This window comes from Lissotriton vulgaris, chromosome 12 (genome assembly GCF_964263255.1).
Source record: "Lissotriton vulgaris chromosome 12, aLisVul1.2, whole genome shotgun sequence".
In the NCBI taxonomy this organism is placed as follows: Eukaryota; Metazoa; Chordata; class Amphibia; order Caudata; family Salamandridae; genus Lissotriton; species Lissotriton vulgaris.
Window position 1 is genome coordinate 759,913,944 of NC_141700.1, and position 21,913 is coordinate 759,935,856.

Sequence of the window (21,913 nt, forward strand, 5' to 3'; positions counted from 1 at the left end):
GTGGAGCCTCTCTTCCTCTTTCGAGGGTTGCGGAGGCGGAAAGAAAGTGGGCAAGGTGATGGACCACCCGATGTGAAAGGCTATGACCACCTTGGGCAGGTAAGAGTCCTCCGAACAACCTTGTCCGGATGGACAGAGAGGAAAGGAGGTTTAGAAGATAGAGCCTGGAGCTCACTCACTCTCCTGGCAGAGGTGATGGCAATCAGGAATGCAGTTTTAAGAGTCAGAAGATGAAGAGGACAGTTATGAAGTGGCTCAAAGGGAGCGCACATCAGATATGTTAGAACAAGATACAAGTCCCACTGAGGCATCATGAAGGGAACAGGAGGAAACATTTGTGTGATGCTTTTCAAGAATCTATTTACAACATGGGACTTGAAACTAGAAGGCTGATCAGGAAGCCTTAAGAAGGCTGAAATGACCGAGAGGTAACCCTTGATAGTGCCCAGAGCACTATCTGGGCAAGAGAAAGAAGGAAGAGGAGAACCTCTGAAAGGGCGGCAGGGAGTGGATCCACAGCCTTTGCTGTGCACCATGCCACAAATTTGTTCCACCTGCAGGCGTATACTGTTTTTGTGGAGGGACGCCTGGCTGCCAGAATCACATCACAGACTTCAGGAGGCAAGTCAAATGGCATCAACTGCCGCCGCTCAATCTCCACGCATGTAGGTGGAGACTGGACAGGTTTGGGTGGAGGACCGTCCCCTGCTGCTGCGACAGAAGGTCCTCCTGAAGAGGCTGACGAATCGGGGAATCGACTGACATGCCGAGTAGCTCGGGATACCAGTACCTTAGTGCCCAGTCCGCAGCCACAAGGATGACTTGGGCCCGGTCTTGCCTGATCTTCTTCAGCACTCTGGGCAGAAGTGGTATAGGCGGAAAGGTATACAACATACCGGAGGGATATGGGTCGGTAGTTTTTCGGTTCAGAGGGGTCTGCTGTGGGTTTCTTCAGAAGGGCGCTGAGTTCGGCGTGTTTCCAGCTTTCTGGAAAGGTGGCAGAGTTGAACGAGCAGTTGATGACATCACGGAGATGGGGTGCGATGATGGAGTCCGCTTTGTTGAAGATGTGGTGGGGGCAAGGGTCAATTGGCGAGCCAGAGTGGAGTTCATTAGGCGGATGGTGTCTTCAGTGGTGATTGGGTTCCAGGCGGTAAGGTTGTTAGTTGGCGGAGTGGGAACTGAGGGGGGTGGGGAGGGTTGAACGTTGGGAGTATTTTCGAAGCTGTTGTGGATGTCGGCGATTTTGTTGTAGAAGAAGGAGGATAACGCATCGCAGAGGTCTTGGGAGGGGGTGATGTCGTTAGATGCTGCGGTGGGGTTGGTGAATTCTTTGACGATGTTGAAAAGTTCCTTGCTGTTGTGAGTGTTGTTGTCGAGACGATCCTTGAATGCTGATTTCTTGGCGGATCGAATCAGTTGGTGGTGTTTCCGGGTGGCTGCCTTGAGGGTGGACATGTTGTCAGTGGTTGGGTTTTTTCTCCATGTTTTCTCCAGGGTGCGGCATAGCTTCTTGGATTTTTTTAGGTCATCATTGAACCAGGGAGCCTTTTTGCTGGCTGATTTGATCTGGTGTTTTTTCAGGGGTGCTAATTCGTCAGCACTGTGGGTAATCCATTGCTTGAGGTTAGTGGCCGCTTGGTTTGGGTCCAATGAGAGGGTTGGAGGGTTTTGGTTGAGTGATGTGAGGAGTTGGTCGGAGGTGATTTTGTTCCAGTTTCTCCGAGGAATAGGTTGTGGGCGGTTGTGGGTCAGGGTGGTTTTGTAGCTGAAGTGAACACAGCTGTGGTCCATCCAGTGGAGAGCTGTGGTGCGATCGAAGGAGATGTGCTTGCAGGAGGTGAAGATAGGGTCGAGCGTGTGTCCGGCTACATGGGTGGGGGTGTCAACAAGTTGTTTGAGTCCGAGATTGGCCAGGTTGTCCAGAAGCGTGGTGGTGTTGCTGTCGTGTTTGTTTTTGAGGTGGAAGTTGAGATCTCCTAAAAGAATGTAGTTCTCGGAGGCGAGGGCATGTGGGCTGACGAAGTCGGTGATGTCATCGCTGAATTGACTGCGGGTACCTGGAGGCCTGTAGATGAGGGTGCCTCTAAGTGTGGTCCTAGGGTCGGTGTGGATCTGAAAGTGGAGATGTTCGGCGGTTGCAAACTTATCGTCGGAGCTGGTCGTGATTTTGATGGTGTTCTTATGGATGATGGCGATGCCTCCTCCTGTTTGGTTGGTGCGGTCTTTACAGGTAATTTTGTAAGCGTCCGGTATGGCTATGGCGATGTCGGGTGCTGATGATGTGTTCATCCAGGTTTCTGTAAGGAAAGGTTTACAAAACTTGGAAAAAACAAGGGGTTGTGTGCCCCAAAACACTCAAATACCATTATTCTGAGTGGTCAGTGAGTCTAATTTTCCGCTATCAGAAGTCAAGAGTGCAACTACTAGCAATGTGAAAAAATCGTCCGCTGACAAACTGAGGCTCTTGGGTGATTCCCCCTTGTCACTTGGGTCAAAGGCTGCCTTGAGTGACAGCAGTAAAAACCCATTTTCCTGTACTATAATCAATGTTGCTGGAATTATGCATCAGGACAGGGCCAAATTATGTTTCATGGTTGATAAAAATTGTGTGGAAGGAAAGGCAAATTATGCAGCATAATATCTGGCCGCCTGTGGTACTAAGGGACGACCTCGCTGGGGCGAGTGGTTTGTTTTGAAGAAGTTTAAATTGTAATTAACTTTGATGTGCACCTAGCAGTCCAGCTGCTTTACGCTTTTAGTGGTACAATTAGGGTGACCAACCGTCCGTAAATTTCACGGACAGTCCGTAATTTGGGCCTCACGTCCGCTGTCCATGAGGATACCTTTTACAGACGCCTTTTGTCCGTAATTTTGGCCATCACAGGGAGCAGCACTGCTCCCCTCTGAGAGGCCTCACCTTCCTGATGGGGCGCCTCGCACTCATCCTTTAGCAAAAGAGCAACCCCTCCCCGCCCATTGTCATTCTGTATGGGGCTGATTGCCACACAGAGAATGTCAATGGGGCATTCTGGGCTGGTAAATCATGTGGCGGCCTCCTCCTGCCTCAGTGTACAGCACGGCATTCTGTTAAATAAAAGGCAAAACGCTAATGCTGCAACTTTAGCAACGTGAGAAAACAGTGTGTATAAAAAAGCCTGTAAAATAAGTTAAAAAGAACGGGTTATCGTTCTTTTACTGTCTCATCATTTTTAAACTGAAGCATTTTCAATAGTATATCTAACAAAGCCATGGTTGCTGCTTTTTTTTATTTTAAGCAACTAACAACCATTGACAAAGCCAATAGTCCTGGTTTTTGTTGGTGTAATGATACTTGCTGTGTTATATATATATATATCTGGATGCAAAGACATAAACAACATAATACCAGTCGGGAGGAACACTACGCTAGCGCTGATTTTTAGCCTAGGTGTTTTAAACTACGCCCTTATTTACATCGGACACCCCCTTTAAAGAGACCCCGCAGTTTTTTTACACCACTTAAAGCCCTTGAAACAACACCATGTCACATTCACCTTACATCCTGGCACTATGCATCATGCATGACTCATGACTTCTACGTTTTCAGACTGCCTATGTGCAGGGGCATAGTGAACTTTCCCCCACCCCTTGCTTTAGGAACTACAGCAAGGTGAAGTTCTTGATGGGCCTCTTCTGTCTGCAACTCTGTAGACAAAGGCTCAGCTCATAATGTGAAAAGGTGGGTGAGTAAATAAGTGAAGGAATGTGTGAATAGCTGGATGGATGACTGAAAGGATGAATGGATGAATGAAAGGGTGAATGGATAGAAAAAAGAAAGGATGGATGGATGAGTGGAAGTATAGATGAGGGAAAAGGTAAATAGATGGATGTATGGGTGGAAGGGTAGATGGATTGGTAAAAGGGTGGATGGGTGTATGAAAGGATGGATGGATGAGTGAAAGCTTAGATGATGGGCGAGTGAATGGGTGGATAGATGAGTAAAAGGATGGATGGATTGAATTGATAAGTGAAAGGGTGAATGTATGGATGGATGAGTGAATGGGGTAGATGGACAAAAGGATGAATAGATGAGTGAAGAAGTGAAAGGGTGGATGGATGGGAGAACGGATGGATGGATGAGTGGATGGATGGATGAGTGAAGGAATGGATGAGTAATAGGATCAATGGATGGAATAAATGAATGGATGAGTAGATGGATGGGTGGATGATGGATGGATGGAAAAGTGAAAGGGGGATGGAGAGAGAAAGGGAGGATGAATGACTGAAAGGGTGAATGGGTGGAAGGATAAGTGACTAAGTGGATGGATCTGTAAGTGAATGAATGAATGGTTGGATGGGGTGAAAGGGTGGGTAGATGATAAATGGATGGATGAGTGAAATGATGGATGGAAGGATATATGGTGGATAGGTTTGCAAATGGTTGAATATTTTTGGATATAAATGGGCACATAGATGAAAGGACAGAATGAATGGTGAAAGACTGAATAATAGATAAAAGAATGATTACACCTTGTAGCACCCATTATCTTAAGTAGCATTTCCTATACATTGACTTTCACGTTAATATGAGTCATTGTCTCTCTATAATGTGTGTGATGTAATGCACTCCGACACCCTGCCCTACATAATTGGGATGAGTAACACTATAAGAGAAATTAAATACACATGAGAGACGGTCTAAGTGAAGATGAGGGGCACCATTGAAGGGTGATAGCAAGGCAGGACTGGCCGGACTGGGCATCGGGTGTTTCCCTGGGAGGCTGGGGGGGGTGGGGGGAGGGGGCGGTTTTGTTACAGGGTGCTGGCACTCCAAAGTTCCTTAAATATCCAGTAGTTTTCAATCAATAATAAAAGCGGCTTCACTTATATTCAGGTGTGGTTCACCATTGTCTGGTGATTAATGTACCTGCTGGAGTGAGATGCAAATTTTGAATTGTCTAAGGCAGCAAGCTGCAGCCATACTGAAAAAACGTGGATTGCACTATTGTCTCAACCTAATATAAACCTATTTTGACTTGTACTTAGATGGTTGTCTATTTACTTACATATATACTATTGCGCGACCACCTCTGACGTATCTGTAAAACGTACCTTTCGTCCCGAAGTTTTGTCCTGAATTTTGACCTTTTGTCCTGAATTTTCGTCCTGAATTTTGACCCTTTGTCCTGAATTTTTACACTCACCGTCCTGAATTTGCACTTATGCCAGTTGGTCACCCGAGGCACAATAGGTTCCTTATTCGCCAATCGCCATGATCCCTTGATTGGCTCTCAGGGCAGGAGGCTGCTTCTCAGCAGGAGACTGTGCAGATAACACAAAGCTCCTGAAAGGCCGCTGCGAGCAGACACGGAAAACACACTTATGGGGCCGCTCCACTGCAATAACACTGGCTTCCTTTCAGACCAGCAGTGACAAGTAATCAAAGCATACTTCCGGGCACCAAGGCTAGTGTGAAATTCTGAGCAGCAGTCATCATGCACTTGTTGTGTCAGAGCGTTCAGTAATACCTTTCACATAGCGCTTAAGTCCACATAATTAACAGCATGGCCCATGTTGCTAAGTACATAGGTTGTATGATGGGAGGGCTTGCATTGCATTTGGAGTGAAAGAAGGCAGTCATCCTTTTCCTATTCCTGTTCAGGAAATGTTGTATATTTATTGGGTGACATGTGCCTAATTCGAGACTCATTCCCAAGGTGGCGCACAGCAGCAGCATCATGTCACAGTTGATATGGTTGTAATTTGTGTGTGTCTCCGCCATGATGTTGTGCTGCCGTTGTTGCTGGCCTCACTTATACTGCATCAAAATAGCCTTGTGTCCAATGAAAGAAAGTTTACGCCCCACGACTTTCAAATGTCACCAGCCACCACTGTACACTGGAGAAGGGATCCCTCTCAAACTGGGTAAAACGAATGCTCATCATTGAACCTCCTGTAACATCAAATGATGTCGAGGGGCTCAAATCCTTGATTATTCAAGAGCACGATGGGGGGAGAGGGGGGGGGGCAGTGTACTACTGCCGAGGGCTCTCCCACTCTGAATCTGATTACAGTGCTGCAGATTCCTCCCTTTCATTTTACTCATAGTACTGGTCGACTTGGGGACTGCTCCCCAACTTGGAGCTGCCACTAGAGCGAATAAAGTATGTATTAACAGAGGGCGCATCTTTCCAGGAAATTGTATATGCAGTCCTGCTAAGTATCACGCATCAGACGTGATACTAACGCATTTCAGTGTGGTACTCCGCATTGCCGCACTGAAATGCATTGTCACGCATACCCATGTGGCTCAGCTGAGCTGTAACTGTCACTGAAAACTATGAAATGCTGCAAAGCAGCGCCGCCCGTGGTGTGCGCGCTGCTCCTGCAGCCAGCTCGGGACTCCCAGCAGTGTTAAGACTGCTGCCAGGGTCACTCTCATACTCTCATTCAACTGCTACAATGTAGCACAATGTATTGCGATTCCCGGCGGGGCTTGACTTCCATTGCCTGTCAAACTGACGTCATCGAGGTAGTGTGTCCAATGACTGACTGTCATTGGACGGCTCCTCCGCTCGGGACTCACAGGAGTTCGGACCGCCTGGATTATTTATCACCGGAGGCAGGGCTGGGCGGCAAAACCGAATTGCCATGGCTCTAGGTGTTTTACGGCCTGAGCCTGCTGCAGCCAGCCTCGCAGAGTAGAGTCGCTGCCTGCAATTATGGAGTTCCACCCACCACAGCTTCGAGGCCGGACTGAATTTCATCTGCGGCCCAAGTAGGTACTATGTCTGTGTGTGGTGATTGCAAATACCGACACCGGTTGACTCTAGGCTCTGTGGTCACCACTCTAATTCTCAAAGCAGATTTTATTTCTGCGCCATCCCTCATATTAGTCGAAGGTAAATTAACTCACCCGACCCCCACAGGTACCCAGCAGAACGGAAGCCTCTCCGAGATGCAAACGGCCATTGCAGCCCCTGCATCGTGACCAGGGCCCAGCCTCTAGTGCTTCCCTCGTAAGTCACTGCCTGTCTGTTTATGTAAAGGCTGAAGTCGGCCTCAGGGAAGTCCGAGGCCTGTTGGCCCAGAGAGCCCATTGATGCCTGCTGCAGCGCCATCCCCAGGCCTCCGCTACTCTCTGTTGGCCCAGAGAGCACCTTGATGCCTGCTGCAGCGCCATCCCCAGGCCTCCGCTACTCTCTGTTGGCCCAGAGAGCCCCTTGATGCCTGCTGCAGCGCCATCCCCAGGCCTCCGCTACTCTCTGTTGGCCCAGAGAGCCCCTTGATGCCTGCTGCAGCGCCATCCCCAGGCCTCCGCTACTCTCTGTTGGCCCAGAGAGCCCCTTGATGCCTGCTGCAGCGCCATCCCCAGGCCTCCGCTACTCTCTGTTGGCCCAGAGAGCCCCTTGATGCCTGCTGCAGCGCCATCCCCAGGCCTCCGCTACTCTCTGTTGGCCCAGAGAGCCCCTTGATGCCTGCTGCAGCGCCATCCCCAGGCCTCCGCTTCTCTCTGTTGGCCCAGAGAGCCCCTTGATGCCTGCTGCAGCGCCATCCCCAGGCCTCCGCTACTCTCTGTTGGCCCAGAGAGCCCCTTGATGCCTGCTGCAGCGCCATCCCCAGGCCTCCGCTACTCTCTGTTGGCCCAGAGAGCCCCTTGATGCCTGCTGCAGCGCCATCCCCAGGCCTCCGCTACTCTCTGTTGGCGTAGAGGACTAGAGCTGCTGAAATTAAGGGGATAAAAACTCAGTGGCCCAAAACTTCAGAGGGAGTGTGAGTGCCCAGAATCTTAAAAATGAAGGCCCTGGTGCCTGCTTATGTACTCACAACCTCTCATGCACGTTTAACAGGCAGGGATGAACTATAGTGGGACCCAGCCATAGAAGGTAATAATTAGCCAGGACCGAGGACAGGGTTCTCAGCTAATCTTATTTTTATCCCGATACTTATTGTTTCAGAGAGGAGTAGTGTCAAAAGCACTGAGGCAAATGCTGCAACGCCAGCAGGGGGTGATGTACAGCTCAACAACTTTAAAGCTGGCGCACTTATGGAGCAATCAGCAGCTCACTGACCACACAGGGCACAGTTACATATCAAAGGCTCACATCGAGGATATAGCACCTTGATTGAAAACACAGACAGACACACGTCCATCAGCGCAAGGGCATAGACAGGCAGCTCACCACCTCAGTGCCAAAGGAAGGAGAAAAAATAGATTAGCTGTCTTTACCTTACTGAAAAACCCAGCGAAAAAGACAAAAAAAATTCACTTCTATTGAGCAACAAATCAGGCAATATATTTTAAACAATGCACACCTGGCAAATTACCAGCAATTTGCAGGTGTCATGTGAAATGTCATCAACCAACTGTGCATCTGCCCCGCAGGTGCACTGTCAGGCCTGCCTCTCAGTGTATGAGAAATACTTACGGCTGTGAGAAGAATTGTTCCTTGCACAGCACTGAGTTCGCGAACTGTCACTTCATTTCCATTTTATTTGTAACACCACCAAACGACAGGGTGGCACAGTACTGATGCCACAGCACACCAGTACAGAGAGTAGGTTTGTGTGGCAGCGTTGCACTTGCAGGCTTCAATAAAATACATAGCTCATTTGGCTCACTTCAAGGCACTACATGCTGCTTTGAAGGTCGGAATTCAAACTGTAATTGACGTCCAAGTGTCTTAGCAAGGTAGCTCAAGGAAAGTATTCAAGGAGGAAAACATGTGTTTCCGGAGCACCAACACACTGTAGTTTTCTCGTGCAAATGTAGCATGGCTTTTAACACATTCCACATGGGAACACTGCCTGATTGGAAATATATAAACATGCTTCCCCTAGAGTGCACTGCTACCCCTTATATATCTGACGTCATTTTTTACGTTTTGATTGTATATCCCAAGACTACTGGTAGTTGTTGTTTTTAAAGCCAGGGGGACACTTTCTGTCCCAGTTCTGCCTGTGTTCTTGTTTAACAAAGTATACATTTTCTGTTAAATCCTGCATTTGTTTTAGTAGTTTCTACATTGTCTTGTGGAGTTTATGCTGCCATGGGGCCCGGCAGCCAGGCTGCTGAGTGTGGCAGGACATGCCTATTGCTGATGCTCCAGCTCGCCAGGCTCGCAAAAACGTGATTGCCTGAGACTGAGTGAAGTTATAATCTACTAGTTGCACTTGCTATGCTATAAAATTTGTTTTTTAGGCTAGCACGCAATCATGAATGCTCAGATCAGTTAGATCATCTTCTGAGCTGCTGCAGTGCCTGTCTGCCCTCTGTTACTGAAAACTGCAGTCACTGGTTAGTGCCCTTCTATTTCTTGTGCTTTGCTGTAGTTTTAAGAACACCTTCTCGTTGGTAAAATTGGTGCAAGTTTCTGATATCTATATGTTTCCCTCGCCTTCGCTGCTTGATTTTGCTCATGAGAAGGCGTCACTCATAGTCATTGAAATGTCACTCGTAATTACACTGAAATTATGGAAATGTCACACATAGCAATCTCAAACCGTGGCAGCTATGCATATGGGCTCGGAAGGCGCAGACATAAATACCCATCCGTCTTTCAGTGGTTCCTGTTCCCGAGTGGTTCGATAGTTCGAGCAAGACAGACACCACACTCATGGATGGAGTCAGGAATGACTGACCTAGCAATGGCCGCCACGCCTGGCTGTAAGAGGACGTGTTCTTGCAGAGGTTTGTCCTCGCCTGTGCTGTGCAGCAATCCGTACTGCACCCGCCTGAAGGCAACCAAATTAAACAGCTACTCCAGGGAGCGCGGAGCCCTTAATATAATTACTCAGCTGGAAAAAACGCCAAGGTTTCGTTAATGGTTTTTGTAACGCTACAAAATCAACTTAACGTTGTACTGCTAATGTTGTCTTCTCTTTGCTAGGCTCAAGGGGGAACATTTGCAGAGCTCTCCATTAGCAGGAAGCCATTGAGATAATGGCGTGTGTGCGGTGCCTGGAGCGAGGAGCGCGCAGACGGGCCCCCAGACGCCGGGTAGTTCAGAGGGCCAGCCTGGCGGTCTCCGGGGATCGCCGGAGGCTGAGAGCGGGACCTGTGCTCCTCTGGGCCCCACCAGAGGGGCGTTAGGGTACCTGCACCTGGAGCGCATTCACCACACACAGCGCCGCGTCGATGTACAGAAGGCCTCGCGACGCGGATCCTTGTCCAATCATGGAGCGGGAGAGCGGCACGAGCCGACTTGTTAGAGTCTCAGTTAGAGGTAGCGCTTCTCTAACAGCCCCCTCCCTCCCGGGCACCCCCAATCTCAGATCCTGGGCCCGATCAGGAGGAGGCCAGATTCATGTGCGTTGATTCGGAGTGGACAATTGGACATTAAGTGCGTGTGCGGAAATTTTCCCCACGCTTAAATCCTGGCGTATTGTCCTCGGAATGGGGAATAACATGCTGAGTTTGCAGACCGGATTTACCACCATATGGTCGGGTAGTAAAGCGAAAGTGTGTGTTGGGGAGAGTCGGGGGTGCAGAGAGGGTGTCGGCATGCTTCCTGGTCCCTCATGTCAAGAAATCAAGGAAGGGCGTCTTTGGGGCGAGGGGCCAAGCCTCTTGAACTAGCACTCCCCACCTTATATTTGGGGCCTATCTGCAGAGCTCGGGGTCCAATGTCACTGGCAGGCCCTTGCATTAGGGCGGGCTGGCATGACGTTTTCTACTCCTCCTTGGACAAGAGCATTCTTATTCCTTCTTGATACTTTCCTTCGCCTCCTCAAACATGTGTCCTGTACCCAACCCCCTCCACTCAATCCGTGTTGGATTTATCTCTGTTGCTTCCAGCATCTGGACTGTGTTTCCTACTTACATTAATTCTTTCTCTCAATGCCCTCATACATTAATGGTGTGTTGTATTACCCACTCCATCCTTCCTGGATTGTATTGCCCTTTCTCATCAAACATTCAGTCATGCATGTATACCCCTTCCTTTGAATGCTGTTTTGAGTTTTTCTCTTAACTCAGACTTTGGGCCTGTGTTTTAACTCCTCACCCTCAATCAAACCTTTCTTGATTTTCTCTCAGTTCCTCGAGCGTTTTATTCCGATTAGCACCTTCATAATACTTTAGGACTTCCGAACCGTATGTTTCTACCATTCCCATACTTGTTTCTGGAAATTTGAATATTTCTGTACATTGCTTCCCTCCTGTCTCCTATACCAGTCAGGGATTTGTAACTCCTACCTCCCAATTAGATATCGTTCTTTCCTTTATACCCACCCATGCTTTTATTCCCACTTTACATTTTCAGTCTCTCGCTTAGCTTCTGATTTTTATCTCTGCCCCATTAATGCTCATTTTCCTTCGTCAAACACGGATTTAAAGCTTTTATTCCCTTCTCTCTATCTTTTCGTGTTCTTCTCCATTAACTCAATTGTAGGGCTTGCACTTTACCGCTGTGTTTTTGTTTCTTGTTTATGCCATCACACACTGTATTTGTATGTTGCACCCATCATTCGTCATGCCTCTGATTGGCGTCTCTATTTTTGAAGACATTAGTGGGGTTACTCTGACCCCAGGCCCATTGAATCGATTCTGCAGGGTTTTTGCACGTTTATAGTTCATTTCGGGATAGTTACATTTTTGGACCAATGACTATAGGTCAGTTACCACCTCCCTTCCAGAGACATTAAGGCAGCAGAGCCAGGCGTCGTTAAGCCATTTTGAAATACCTGTTGTAGTCGTCATGCCAATTGGTGTTCTTGATATCAAGAATGGTCTTCTTCACAGACTTGAGAAAAAGAATGTTCTTCATGAATGTTTCTTCTATCTCAAGCAAGTTGCGGGTGATCTGTGGACCAATGTGCCCTGAAAAGCAGGGCAAAGGGGTCTGGGTGCCATCCTCCCACCTGCCGAACTGCTGCTGGCAATCGCAGACCTGGAGCATGAGTAGAATAGAGAGAAAAACAACAAAGTGACATAGCTCATTAATACCGAAATCTCTTGATTTTCCATTTAAATATGTGAATATACACACAAGTAGCAGATTGTTTTTCTGTCTCCGTGTGTGACAAACAGACACAAATATCTGGATGCCTTTGAGGTTGATGGGGGATGAGTACTTTCACAGTGTCTAGCAAATTGGAACATAATTACTGGCACATTAACTGCCTGTTGGTAGCATCATTACAGGGGCTATAGCTCCCTCGGAGGGGGTACCAAGACTGGCATTGAAACTACCTGACGGAGGCTTCACTAGTGACAAAATACATAACTTATTAATGGAGGCATAATTATTGGAATATTATCTGTTTTATGGACCTTGATTACTGGCACAATAACTGTCCCAGAGAGTAGGACTTCTGACACAATGAGTATCTCCTAATGCATGATTGCTGGCATAATGGGTTTAGATACAGCATGACTACTATCACAGCAAAACGATGCTGGGCGTCTAACAACTGATAAAATAACTGTTTGATGGAGGCATGATTACGTGCATGCTGTCTAGTGTAGGGAGTTGAGGGGGTCATGCTAACATTAAAACAGGTCTATGCCACTCTGCCCCAAGGGATGTGAAATATAGTGGAGAGTTTGACCAGGAAAGTCTTTCTGCTGTCTTTATAATAGTCTGTGGCCCTCGATGATAAGGAAGATGGAGTAAGTAAAACAACCAAACCCACTTTTCAAGGCGATAGGGAGCAGCTGTGCTCGGGCGCTCATGGATATGGAGATGAAGCAGATGTGTGATGCATGGATGTCCATCTCTGGAAGATACATCTGAAAGGTCACTGACTACTGGCAGCTGGTAGTTAGAACTTGGACTTTGGAGCCAAAACCACAAAACAGTGGCGGTTTAGATACTGTGCTATTAAGAATGTGCGGTGGATTCGTATTCTGCCTACACTCCTGGAAGTACCATGGAAGGTTCTGCACATGAACAAAGAATTAACAGAGTTAACCCTAACAGGCCCCAGTGAAAAAAAGAACATTTCCTTGCAATCTAGAAGAACCAGCTAAGCTGGTCCTCTCCTGGAGAAGCCCTCCTAGGCTTCACACCTCATACAGAACTTGATAAGTCGGGGACAACTGAGGAACTCAACTCTGACCTGACAGTAGGTTCTTGTAAGAGAAGGCTAGCTCAGGGGATTGCATGCTTGGTGACTGACAGCTCACTACCTCCTCCGACGAAGACATTATAACTTAAGTGGAGACACTGGGTTTTGTCAGGTTGTATGGTCACAGGAGTGGAATTGTGTTTTATGAATGAAGACCTAGCTGTAGCAAGGTCAGCTCTTACAAAATTTACAGACCTCAATGTCAGAATACGAAGGCCACTTGCAGAGCTGCACAGTCCAACGCCTTTCTCTGGGTACCTGCAAGGATGACAGACACTACATTCTCCTTACTGTGGCCCCATGTTTTTCTAGTATGCCTTGAGCTTTACTGTTCTCTCCCACCGAGGGCTGCATAGGGTCAACATGGCATCTGTGATCTTACGGTACCTACTGTGCAAGCAGGACCTGCACACGTATGAGGTCTAAGAACTAATAATCAATGTCAGTCCAGGCAAGTCTTGTAAAAATGCAAAAAGAAAAAGCAAAAGACAAGCAGGGACAGACCACTCACAAGCATGGAGCTAAGTCGGTAAAAACATTGTACATGTTACACCTCAATTTTACAAAAGGACAAAACTGAACAAGAAGAATGCCTAATTCACCAAAATTAGGTGAGCTCTTGCTCCCCACTCTAATGAACTTGAAGAGTGCGCTTAATATTTTGACTGCCCAAAATAAAATATTACCGCACACAAAAATATGGGCACATTAAAAAAAAATACATTAATTTTATTACAGCAATTTTTATTGTTTCCTCGTGAGCTTTAATACTTGAATTTGTAGATTGCCTTCAGGCATTTTCTTTTTAGAGGACTCATCCTCAGAGCCTTGGTTATGCATTCACATCCCTGATAAAATGCTACAAATTTGACGACCTTAGTCTGAGTTGCAAACAAGCAATGACACCTACCTTCAAACTGACAAAAAAGTAGTTTTCCATGAATGGGGCAAAACAAACAAGAAAGCTCAATAAGACCACTCTCAGTCTCCATGTACCTCTAGAAGATCCCTGCAGCGCTGTATGAAGGCATCCACCTGGGCAAAGATGGTGGTTTGGTCCAGAACCCAGCCCATCGAAGAGTACCTGTCAATGGAAGCACATTGCATGGATGACAGTCTATATGCTGTAAATTATGATAAACTGTCCTGGCTAAACAAACATACAGTATGATATGATAGATTTTACTAGATGGACAAAAGAAGTTCAACAATGTTTTACTCACGAGCTTTGAAAACTATGTATCTCCCTTGTTTGGCTAAAGAAGGGACAGTGTGACCTTCAGGTGTTGCAGCGATCCTTTATGGAACTTCTTCAGATATGAAAAGGGGACTGTGTCGTCCTTCTTTCAACAGAGAGACCTTTGTAATTCTGCTTCAGATGTAGAATGGTGATGCATCATTCCGCAAAAGAGACCACTGTGGCTCTTCTTCAGATTTTGAAGGGAATTACATTGTTTTACAACTGTGGAAGGACTTTGTGTTGTCCTTCTTCAGATGTAGAATGGACATGTGGGTATACAGATGTAAAACGAGCCTTTGAGATCCTTCTTCAGGTGTAGAATGACAAATCTGCAATTTTCATTATGATTCAGAAGGGAGGTATAAATCTTTATGGTTTACACCCTTTTATTGATTTTGAAAAGACAAGCATTACATTAGCTGCCACCTACATTCTCAAGCCGGTGGGAAACATTTGTTTAAACTAGAAAAAAAGATAGAAAAAGAAAAGACTAGGAAAGAGAAGAGAGGGTAAAGAGGTCTATCCCCATTATGTGTGCGTGAAGCAGCAGGCAGGGGTTGCCTAGATGTTCTGGCCTTGACAGCCAACTGTTATCCTTAGTCTTTTTGTGGGTGGGGGGGGGGCAGGGGGGCCATTAGTGAGGCGGAGCACTCTAAGGTACTTTGGGCAAGTAAGCTCAGTGAACTCATTGGACAAGAATTCTATACTGTTGCCCCATGTTTTATCAAATTTAGAGAGGGAACGGATGAGGCCCGCTGTAATCTTTTCCATCCCCAATATTTCCCATATCTCGTATAGCAAATCCAGACGAGTGGGAATTTCCAGTGTGCCCCATCTAACCAGAAGTGCCTGTTTGGCCGCCCCCAACACGAGCGTGATTGCTCTACCCTGGTTTGATCTAAGGGGGTACATCAGGGCATTCAGTAGTCCCAAAATTCTGTATGAGTAGGTAAATCAGTGTGATATATATAATCTATATCCCGCAAAATCACCTCCCAGTAACTTTGTATCTTCGGGCATGACCACAAGATATGAGTGAGCGTGCCCTGCTGACCACACTGCCTCCAGCAATTGCTATTCCCAACCGGCTTCACTTAAGAACTCTCACTGGTGTGTAATACCAATAATTGCAATTTTCAAAAACATCTCCTTGCCTGCTGTGCTGCACGAGGTGGCCCTAGCCCTATGTATGATGTCTTGCCATTCTTTGAGGGGGAACTCACGTTCCAATTCTGATTCCCACCTGCGTTGCGCCGGAGATTTATTAGTCTGTCTGGGTGTGTTTAAGAAAGCATAAATGTCGGACAGCAACCATTTATCTGACGTTCTGGTAAAGTATAATTTCTCAAATTTTGTTAAAAAATGACCAACATTCGAACACAACGAACGGACGTTCTTCTTTGATCTGCCTGAGGTCGTCAGTGACTGGCTTGACACTCTGCCGACGCATCGAGACCGCCCGGAGCACTCGGGGGGCGCAGAAGGTGGCCCGTTGGACCAAGAGTGAGGAGTGGTGACCGGCCCGAGCAGTATACGGACTTCGCAGAAGTGGTTTGATGACTTTTTAGTGTCTGTACATACAACTGTATATACCCAGAGACGGTAGGGGAGACGGGACTCTCCCTCCTTCCGGGGTTCTCCTTCTTCTTGTAGATTAGTTTTTATGTCAGGGTGACAGGCACACTGCAAGTTGGGGTGGCTATTTAGTCTAACGCAGGGGTGCAGGGTGGGGGGGGTGTTCAGGGGATTTCCCTGGGGACGGGGGGGGGGGACTTTGCTTGATTTCTTTTTGTTTAGAGTCATTACATCGCTGTATAATTTGAGTTTGGTGTCCTGTTCGGTGTGGGGTGGAGCCTGCCCTCATTTCTGGGATGGGGGGTAGGGGGCTGAGGGTACTAATCTGGAATGTTAACGGTTTGGGGGACAGGATAAAACTAGGGGTAGTACTACAGCTTTTGAAACGTCTTTCCCCTGATGTAGTATTGCTGCAGGAAACACACTTGATAGGGAACACGTGCCATGCAATGAACCAGCGAGGTTATCGTTTAGTTGCAAAACAAAAGACCTCTGTAATTTAATCCAGGGGTCCTGGGGGATTTGAGAGGGTATATGGAGTACGTCCTCCCAGCGAATACTGTACAACAAAAAATACTCCAAAAGCACCCTACTAAAGGACTAGAAAGTTCAATGTAGGTTGCGCTCATAGGAAGAGAAGGGGACCTATGTATGAGGAGGGATTAAACACTATTCAACAAGGGATGTGTTTGATATGCTAACCATATCTATATGTATGGAGGGGGGGGCAACACTAGTTGTTTTTAGTTACCCTCACGCACCCTAGTGGTGTCATGCTTCATCATTGGGTCACCCCGACTCCTACAGGTCGGGGTGGGCTCAACCACAGTGTTGGGAAGCTCTTATGATAATGAAAGCAAAAGGGGTATATATAAAATACCTCAATCAGACCCCTGGTATCCCTTTATTCATGGGTCTGGTTGGGTTGTTAAAAATTGAATAAAAGTAGGGTTTATTAGGATTTTTATGGTCCTATGACCCTAGTGAAGTGCCGACATGTTTCAGTCCTTATGAGGCCATAAAGGTCCCGGACTTTCTTCAGGGCAAGATTCAGAGACCCCCTTATGTATGGGGATGCTAAAGAGGGGGAATTCCCTACTCTATTGATGTGGCGAGGGAAGAGTTGCTTCTCCTTGTATTCGTGTAGTTCTGTTACTAAGAAATGCCAGGCTCCATCTGTAGAAAAATATAGCATATAAAATCTTGTCAGAAACAGACATTATCTGTATACTAATGTAAAATCCCTGTGCATGGCATGCTGAGTGAACATGCTCAATTGGTGGAGAACACGAATGGTCTCATTCTATGTCACTTCTATATAGTATATAGTGGCATTCTCATTATGTGACACCCAACAGTTAGTGTCATTAACATCACACTCCATTTAACTCCAATGGTGTGAGACTGTGAAGTGAAGTATTAAAACAGTGGTCAAAGTCTCAATTGCAGTAAATAAATCACACAAGACAAACAAACATATATGTCCTACATTCATATATCACACTCTGAAGACATATATTCACATATTTCATGCACCGGTTGGTAATTCGTTTTTCCACTTACCCAATTTATGTTGGGCGCAGGCACCTCAGTGAGCGGGACATTGGGGCATACGCTCCTAATTAAAGTGTGGTAGAGAGTTAGGTATCGATTTTTAACATAAGTGGGTCTAGTGGTAAAAGAAAAAGCTCCAGCGGGACTAAGTTTAGCTCGTAGAAACCCGCAGCACTCGAAGGAGAGTCTCCACTTACTTGTTTAGAGGACGCACCCTACCCAAATAAACGGACCCACTCTCCGGCTTGTAGCTGCTGTTCCAGCCGATGCGGGTGAAAGTACTGTTTATTTCCGTGTTCGGCTTCAAGCGTGTGACGCCAAAACCGGAAGTGCGCGCGTCCACAGCCTCAAAGGGTCACGGGGAATGTAGTTTTCTGCCTGGATTATCGTATCAAAAGCTGGAAGTGCCGCGATAAAAAGGGAATTAAAAAGTTAATTATTGCCATGAGCTGATTGGTGCAGGCTCCTGTGTATTCATATACAATCCCAACACATATATATTTTTATTCTTATTCTGTCTTCCTGTCACAGCATTGCTTTTTGGTGAATAGAAAAGACGAAATGATATTTAACCTATTTTGAAATGTTCTTAAAATTAAGGTGTTAGTTGCTGAACACATCGGTTTTTGGTATGCCAGGTGCACTAACTCAAGGTCAAACAAACACATTGTGCACTGTAAGGCAACGTGTAAATATATATTCTTAATACAATGGTTGACTCATTGGTATGACCATTTAGAATAGCAGTGAGAGGCGCCTAGTGTGTTGTGTTCTGGCCAATTTGAGCTTAGTGCGGTCACAGCATCTAGACTCCTGCATTATATCAGAATGCTATGTATGATAACTATTGAGTGCAATCATAACCAGAAATTGTCAGATGTTTAATTGTACACATGGGGGGAACCCATTATTATGAACTAGATGTAAGTGATCACTCAGCTCTGATCATGATCAGTTTTTAATGTTCACAACGTAGGCTATACAGGTATCCATCGTTCCTGATATATTGGTGATTCAAAATGTTATGGTATTGTTTTATGGTTCATCATATCATAATGTCATTTTCTCAATTGAGCCCATGGCATTGAGTCATTAAGGCCTGATATGTGAGTCCTGAGACGATAGACCCATCTCTGCTCTTTCTCTAAAAATACCTTTTGTAGGTGGTTGCCTGGCTTAACTTTTTCAATCACCGTCCATTTTATATCAGTGTCCTTGTGGTTGTTTTCAACAAAATGTGCTGTGAGTCTGGTAGCAGTAACTGCTCTTCTTATTGTACTGCGATGTTCGCTAATACGTATTTTTATCTTGCGGGAAGTCATTCCCACATGATCAAGTGCCCGTGTCAATTGTCCTAAGTAAATTACTGCCTCTGAATTGCAATTTGTGTAGCATCTTTGTTCCCAGGGTGTGTTTAGGCCAAGATCTAGATGTGTGGTGTGTTCAGTGAATTCACAAGCAACACATGTACCACACGGGTAGTGTCCCGTCACCGGAGTGGTATTCCAAAGTGTTGTTTGTGTATTTATGGCTGGTTTGAAACTTTTGGTATGCACAAGTGAGTCTTTTAGACTCTTACTTTTCTTAAAAGAAAACATAGGTTTTTCATAATCCAGGTTATTGGACGTCAAAATATTCCATTTTTTTATTTATGATTTTTTTGATCTGATTTGACAAAGAATTAAATGTGGTTACACATATTAGTTGTTGTGGTTCTGTTTTTTCATTTGTTTCAAGTAGAGATTCCCTTGGTGTATTTCGTGCTCGTTTTCTGGCACTCTCAATTATTCTCGGTGGATACTTCTTCTGTTTTAATTTGTTTGTCAAAATATCAGCCTCCTTTTTGAAATCTTTGACATCGGAACAGTTTCTGCGAATTCGCAGAAATTGGCCCACGGGTAAGTTCCCTTTTAGGCTTCTAGGATGTGCACTATCGAACCTTAAGAGGCTATTTTTATCAGTGGGCTTGGTGTAAAGGGAACTGGACAAACTCCCATCCCTGGCAAAGATATTTATGTCTAAGAATGGTACTGTTTTCTTGTTGTGGTTCATTGAGAACCGAAGGTAGGGGTTAAGACTATTTATCCATTGTTCGAAGTTCTGTAAAGTTATCTCGTCCCCCTTCCATATCAGCAAAACGTCATCTATATACCTGTACCACCTACAGATGTTACTTGTGTAGGGGTTGGGAGCCCAGATGTTGTGATTTTCAAAATGGCTCATGTACAGGCAAGCTATGCTCGGGGCAAAAGTACTGGCCATCTGGTCTTCAAACTTGAAGTTCTCTGTCAACGCGAGTCTTATGAGGTAAACAATCCATTCAACGGGGGCTGACCATTCCCATTCTTCACTCTGAAGTAAATTCTGGACCACATCTATACTTTCAATTTGTGGGATATTAGTATTTAGTGCCTCCACGTCAAGGCACACCAGATTGTAATGATCAGGGTCGTACTCGATGTTTATAATCAGGTTTAGTAAATGCTTTGTGTCTTGTACATAAGATTTGATACATTTGACTAAAGGACGTAGAAACCAGTATCGTTTAGTTGCACATTCTGGATTCACCACCGGATCTAGGGGGACGGGTATTCAAATCAGGAGTTCCCTCCCCTTAGAATTAGATGATACGATCCTGGACGACAGGGGACGCTATGCTGCCATCACGGGCAGATGGGAGGGGAAGACAATTTCCATACTCTCTGTGTATGTTCCGCCAGGCTTGCAAACAATGAGTTTTGCTGATCTGGGGAGAATAGTATTGGGACTCCCCGAGGGTATTTTAGTTATAGGTGGAGATTTCAACTCTGTTGTCTGTGGTAGGGAGGAACCGCAGCCCCCCTAGAGATCTTGCGAGATTGCAGTCTTGGTTGGGTAACTTCTTGGAGACACTGGGTCTGGTGGATTGCTGGAGACTGATGCACCCTGGGCAGGCACAATACACTTTTCACTCTGGTGCACACGGGAGCCTTGCTAGGCTCGATTATGTCCTTATGCCAGCAGCGCAAGCCGTCTCGGTGAGAGAGATCAGGCACTTGGCCAGGGGTATTTCGGACCACTCCCAACTGTGGCTCTCTATTGAAATACAGCTGGGAGCGGAAGGTCAAGTGGCTCCGATTAATCCCTGGCATCTTCGTAACCCTAAGACCCGGGCGGGCTTGGTCAAGTCTATAGATCTGTATTTCACCGAAAATGTGGGGTCGGTATCCTCCTCTGTCTCACTGTGGGAAGCCTTCAAGACAGTAATCCGTGGTCAAGCTCTGTCGTTGATTGCTTGTGCAAAGAAAAGAAAGAATGAGGAGGTAGTACGGCTAGAGGCTGAAATAACTGAATTAGAGGGAGAGTTGGAGTCTGGTGCCACACATGATAAGCTGCACGCTCTAAACCTCAAACCGCTTGATTATAGAGCCTTAGTGACTGATGCGGCCAAAGCTTTGAGTCGTGAGCAACAGGGACGGCTGTATGATGTTGGAGATAAGGCCGGGAAGCTGATTGCCTGGTTGGATAAAAAGGAAAGATTTAATCGTGTGGTGCTGGTGATTGAGAGAGCGGATGGAGTGCGAGTTGTGGACCCTGTGGAGATAGTGGAGAGTTTCGCACACCACTTTCAAAAGATATATGCGCCAGTCTCAGACAGACCGGAGGGGCACTCGCATTTGTTGATTAGAGATATTGTGCTGCCTTGTTTGTCTGATTCTGACAGAGAGCTTATGAAAGCAGAATTTTCCGATGATGAAGTAGCGCTCGCTATCCGCTCCATCCGCTCTGGTAAAGCTGTGGGCCCAAATGGTATCCCCATTGAGCTGTACAAGCTACGTCCAGACAAAATGGCACCGTATCTCCGGGAGATGTTTCTGGAATCGCGAGATGTTGGGTCCCTGCCCCGAGATCAGAGACTTGCATCCATTGTTGTGATCCATAAAGAAGGGAAACTCCGGGACCAATGTACGTCTTACAGACTGATATCACTTTTAAATGCAGAACCCAAAATTTTGGCAAAACCGCTGTCAAACCGGCTAATAAAGGTAATCGGCGACTTGGTGCACCCGGATCAGTCTGGGTTTATTCCGCACTGCAATACCGCGCTGAACCTGCGTCGGCTTCATGGCGTCCTGGCGAGAGCGGAGTCGCTACGTGAGCCGGCCATCTTGGTCTCCCTTGGATGCCATGATGGCCTTTGACACAGTGGAATGGCCATATTTGTGGGCTGCTCTAGCAAAGTTCGGTTTTGGCCCAGGGTTTGTCGGTTGGGTTAAACTCCTTTATGAGGAACCACTGGCCCAGGTTGTGGTAACCTGCAGGGTCTCGGAGTCCTTTGTTCTTGGGAGGGGCACGCGGCAGGGATGCCCATTGTCTCCTTTGCTCTTCGCACTCGCTTTGGAACCCCTAGCTGCCTGGTTGCGATGGGAACCATCGCTTAAGGGTATTAGGTGGACCCCCGACTTTGAAGATCGCATATCGCTATATGCAGATGATATTCCGTTATACCTC

The 21,913-nt window shown here is 46.5% G+C and overlaps 1 protein-coding gene across 1 annotated transcript in view; it reads right to left on the bottom strand.

Annotated features, from left to right (window-relative positions):
- The window catches only part of DNAH2 (dynein axonemal heavy chain 2), a 2,538,822-nt gene that overhangs the window by 2,157,002 nt on the left and 359,907 nt on the right, over positions 1-21,913 (bottom strand). The window contains exons 10-11 of the mRNA XM_086946066.1: positions 14,050-14,137; positions 11,668-11,873 (exon numbers count right to left, since the gene is read on the bottom strand). Coding sequence (XP_086802192.1) covers positions 11,668-11,873; positions 14,050-14,137 — 294 coding nt within the window. The remainder of the gene's footprint in view (positions 1-11,667; positions 11,874-14,049; positions 14,138-21,913) is intronic.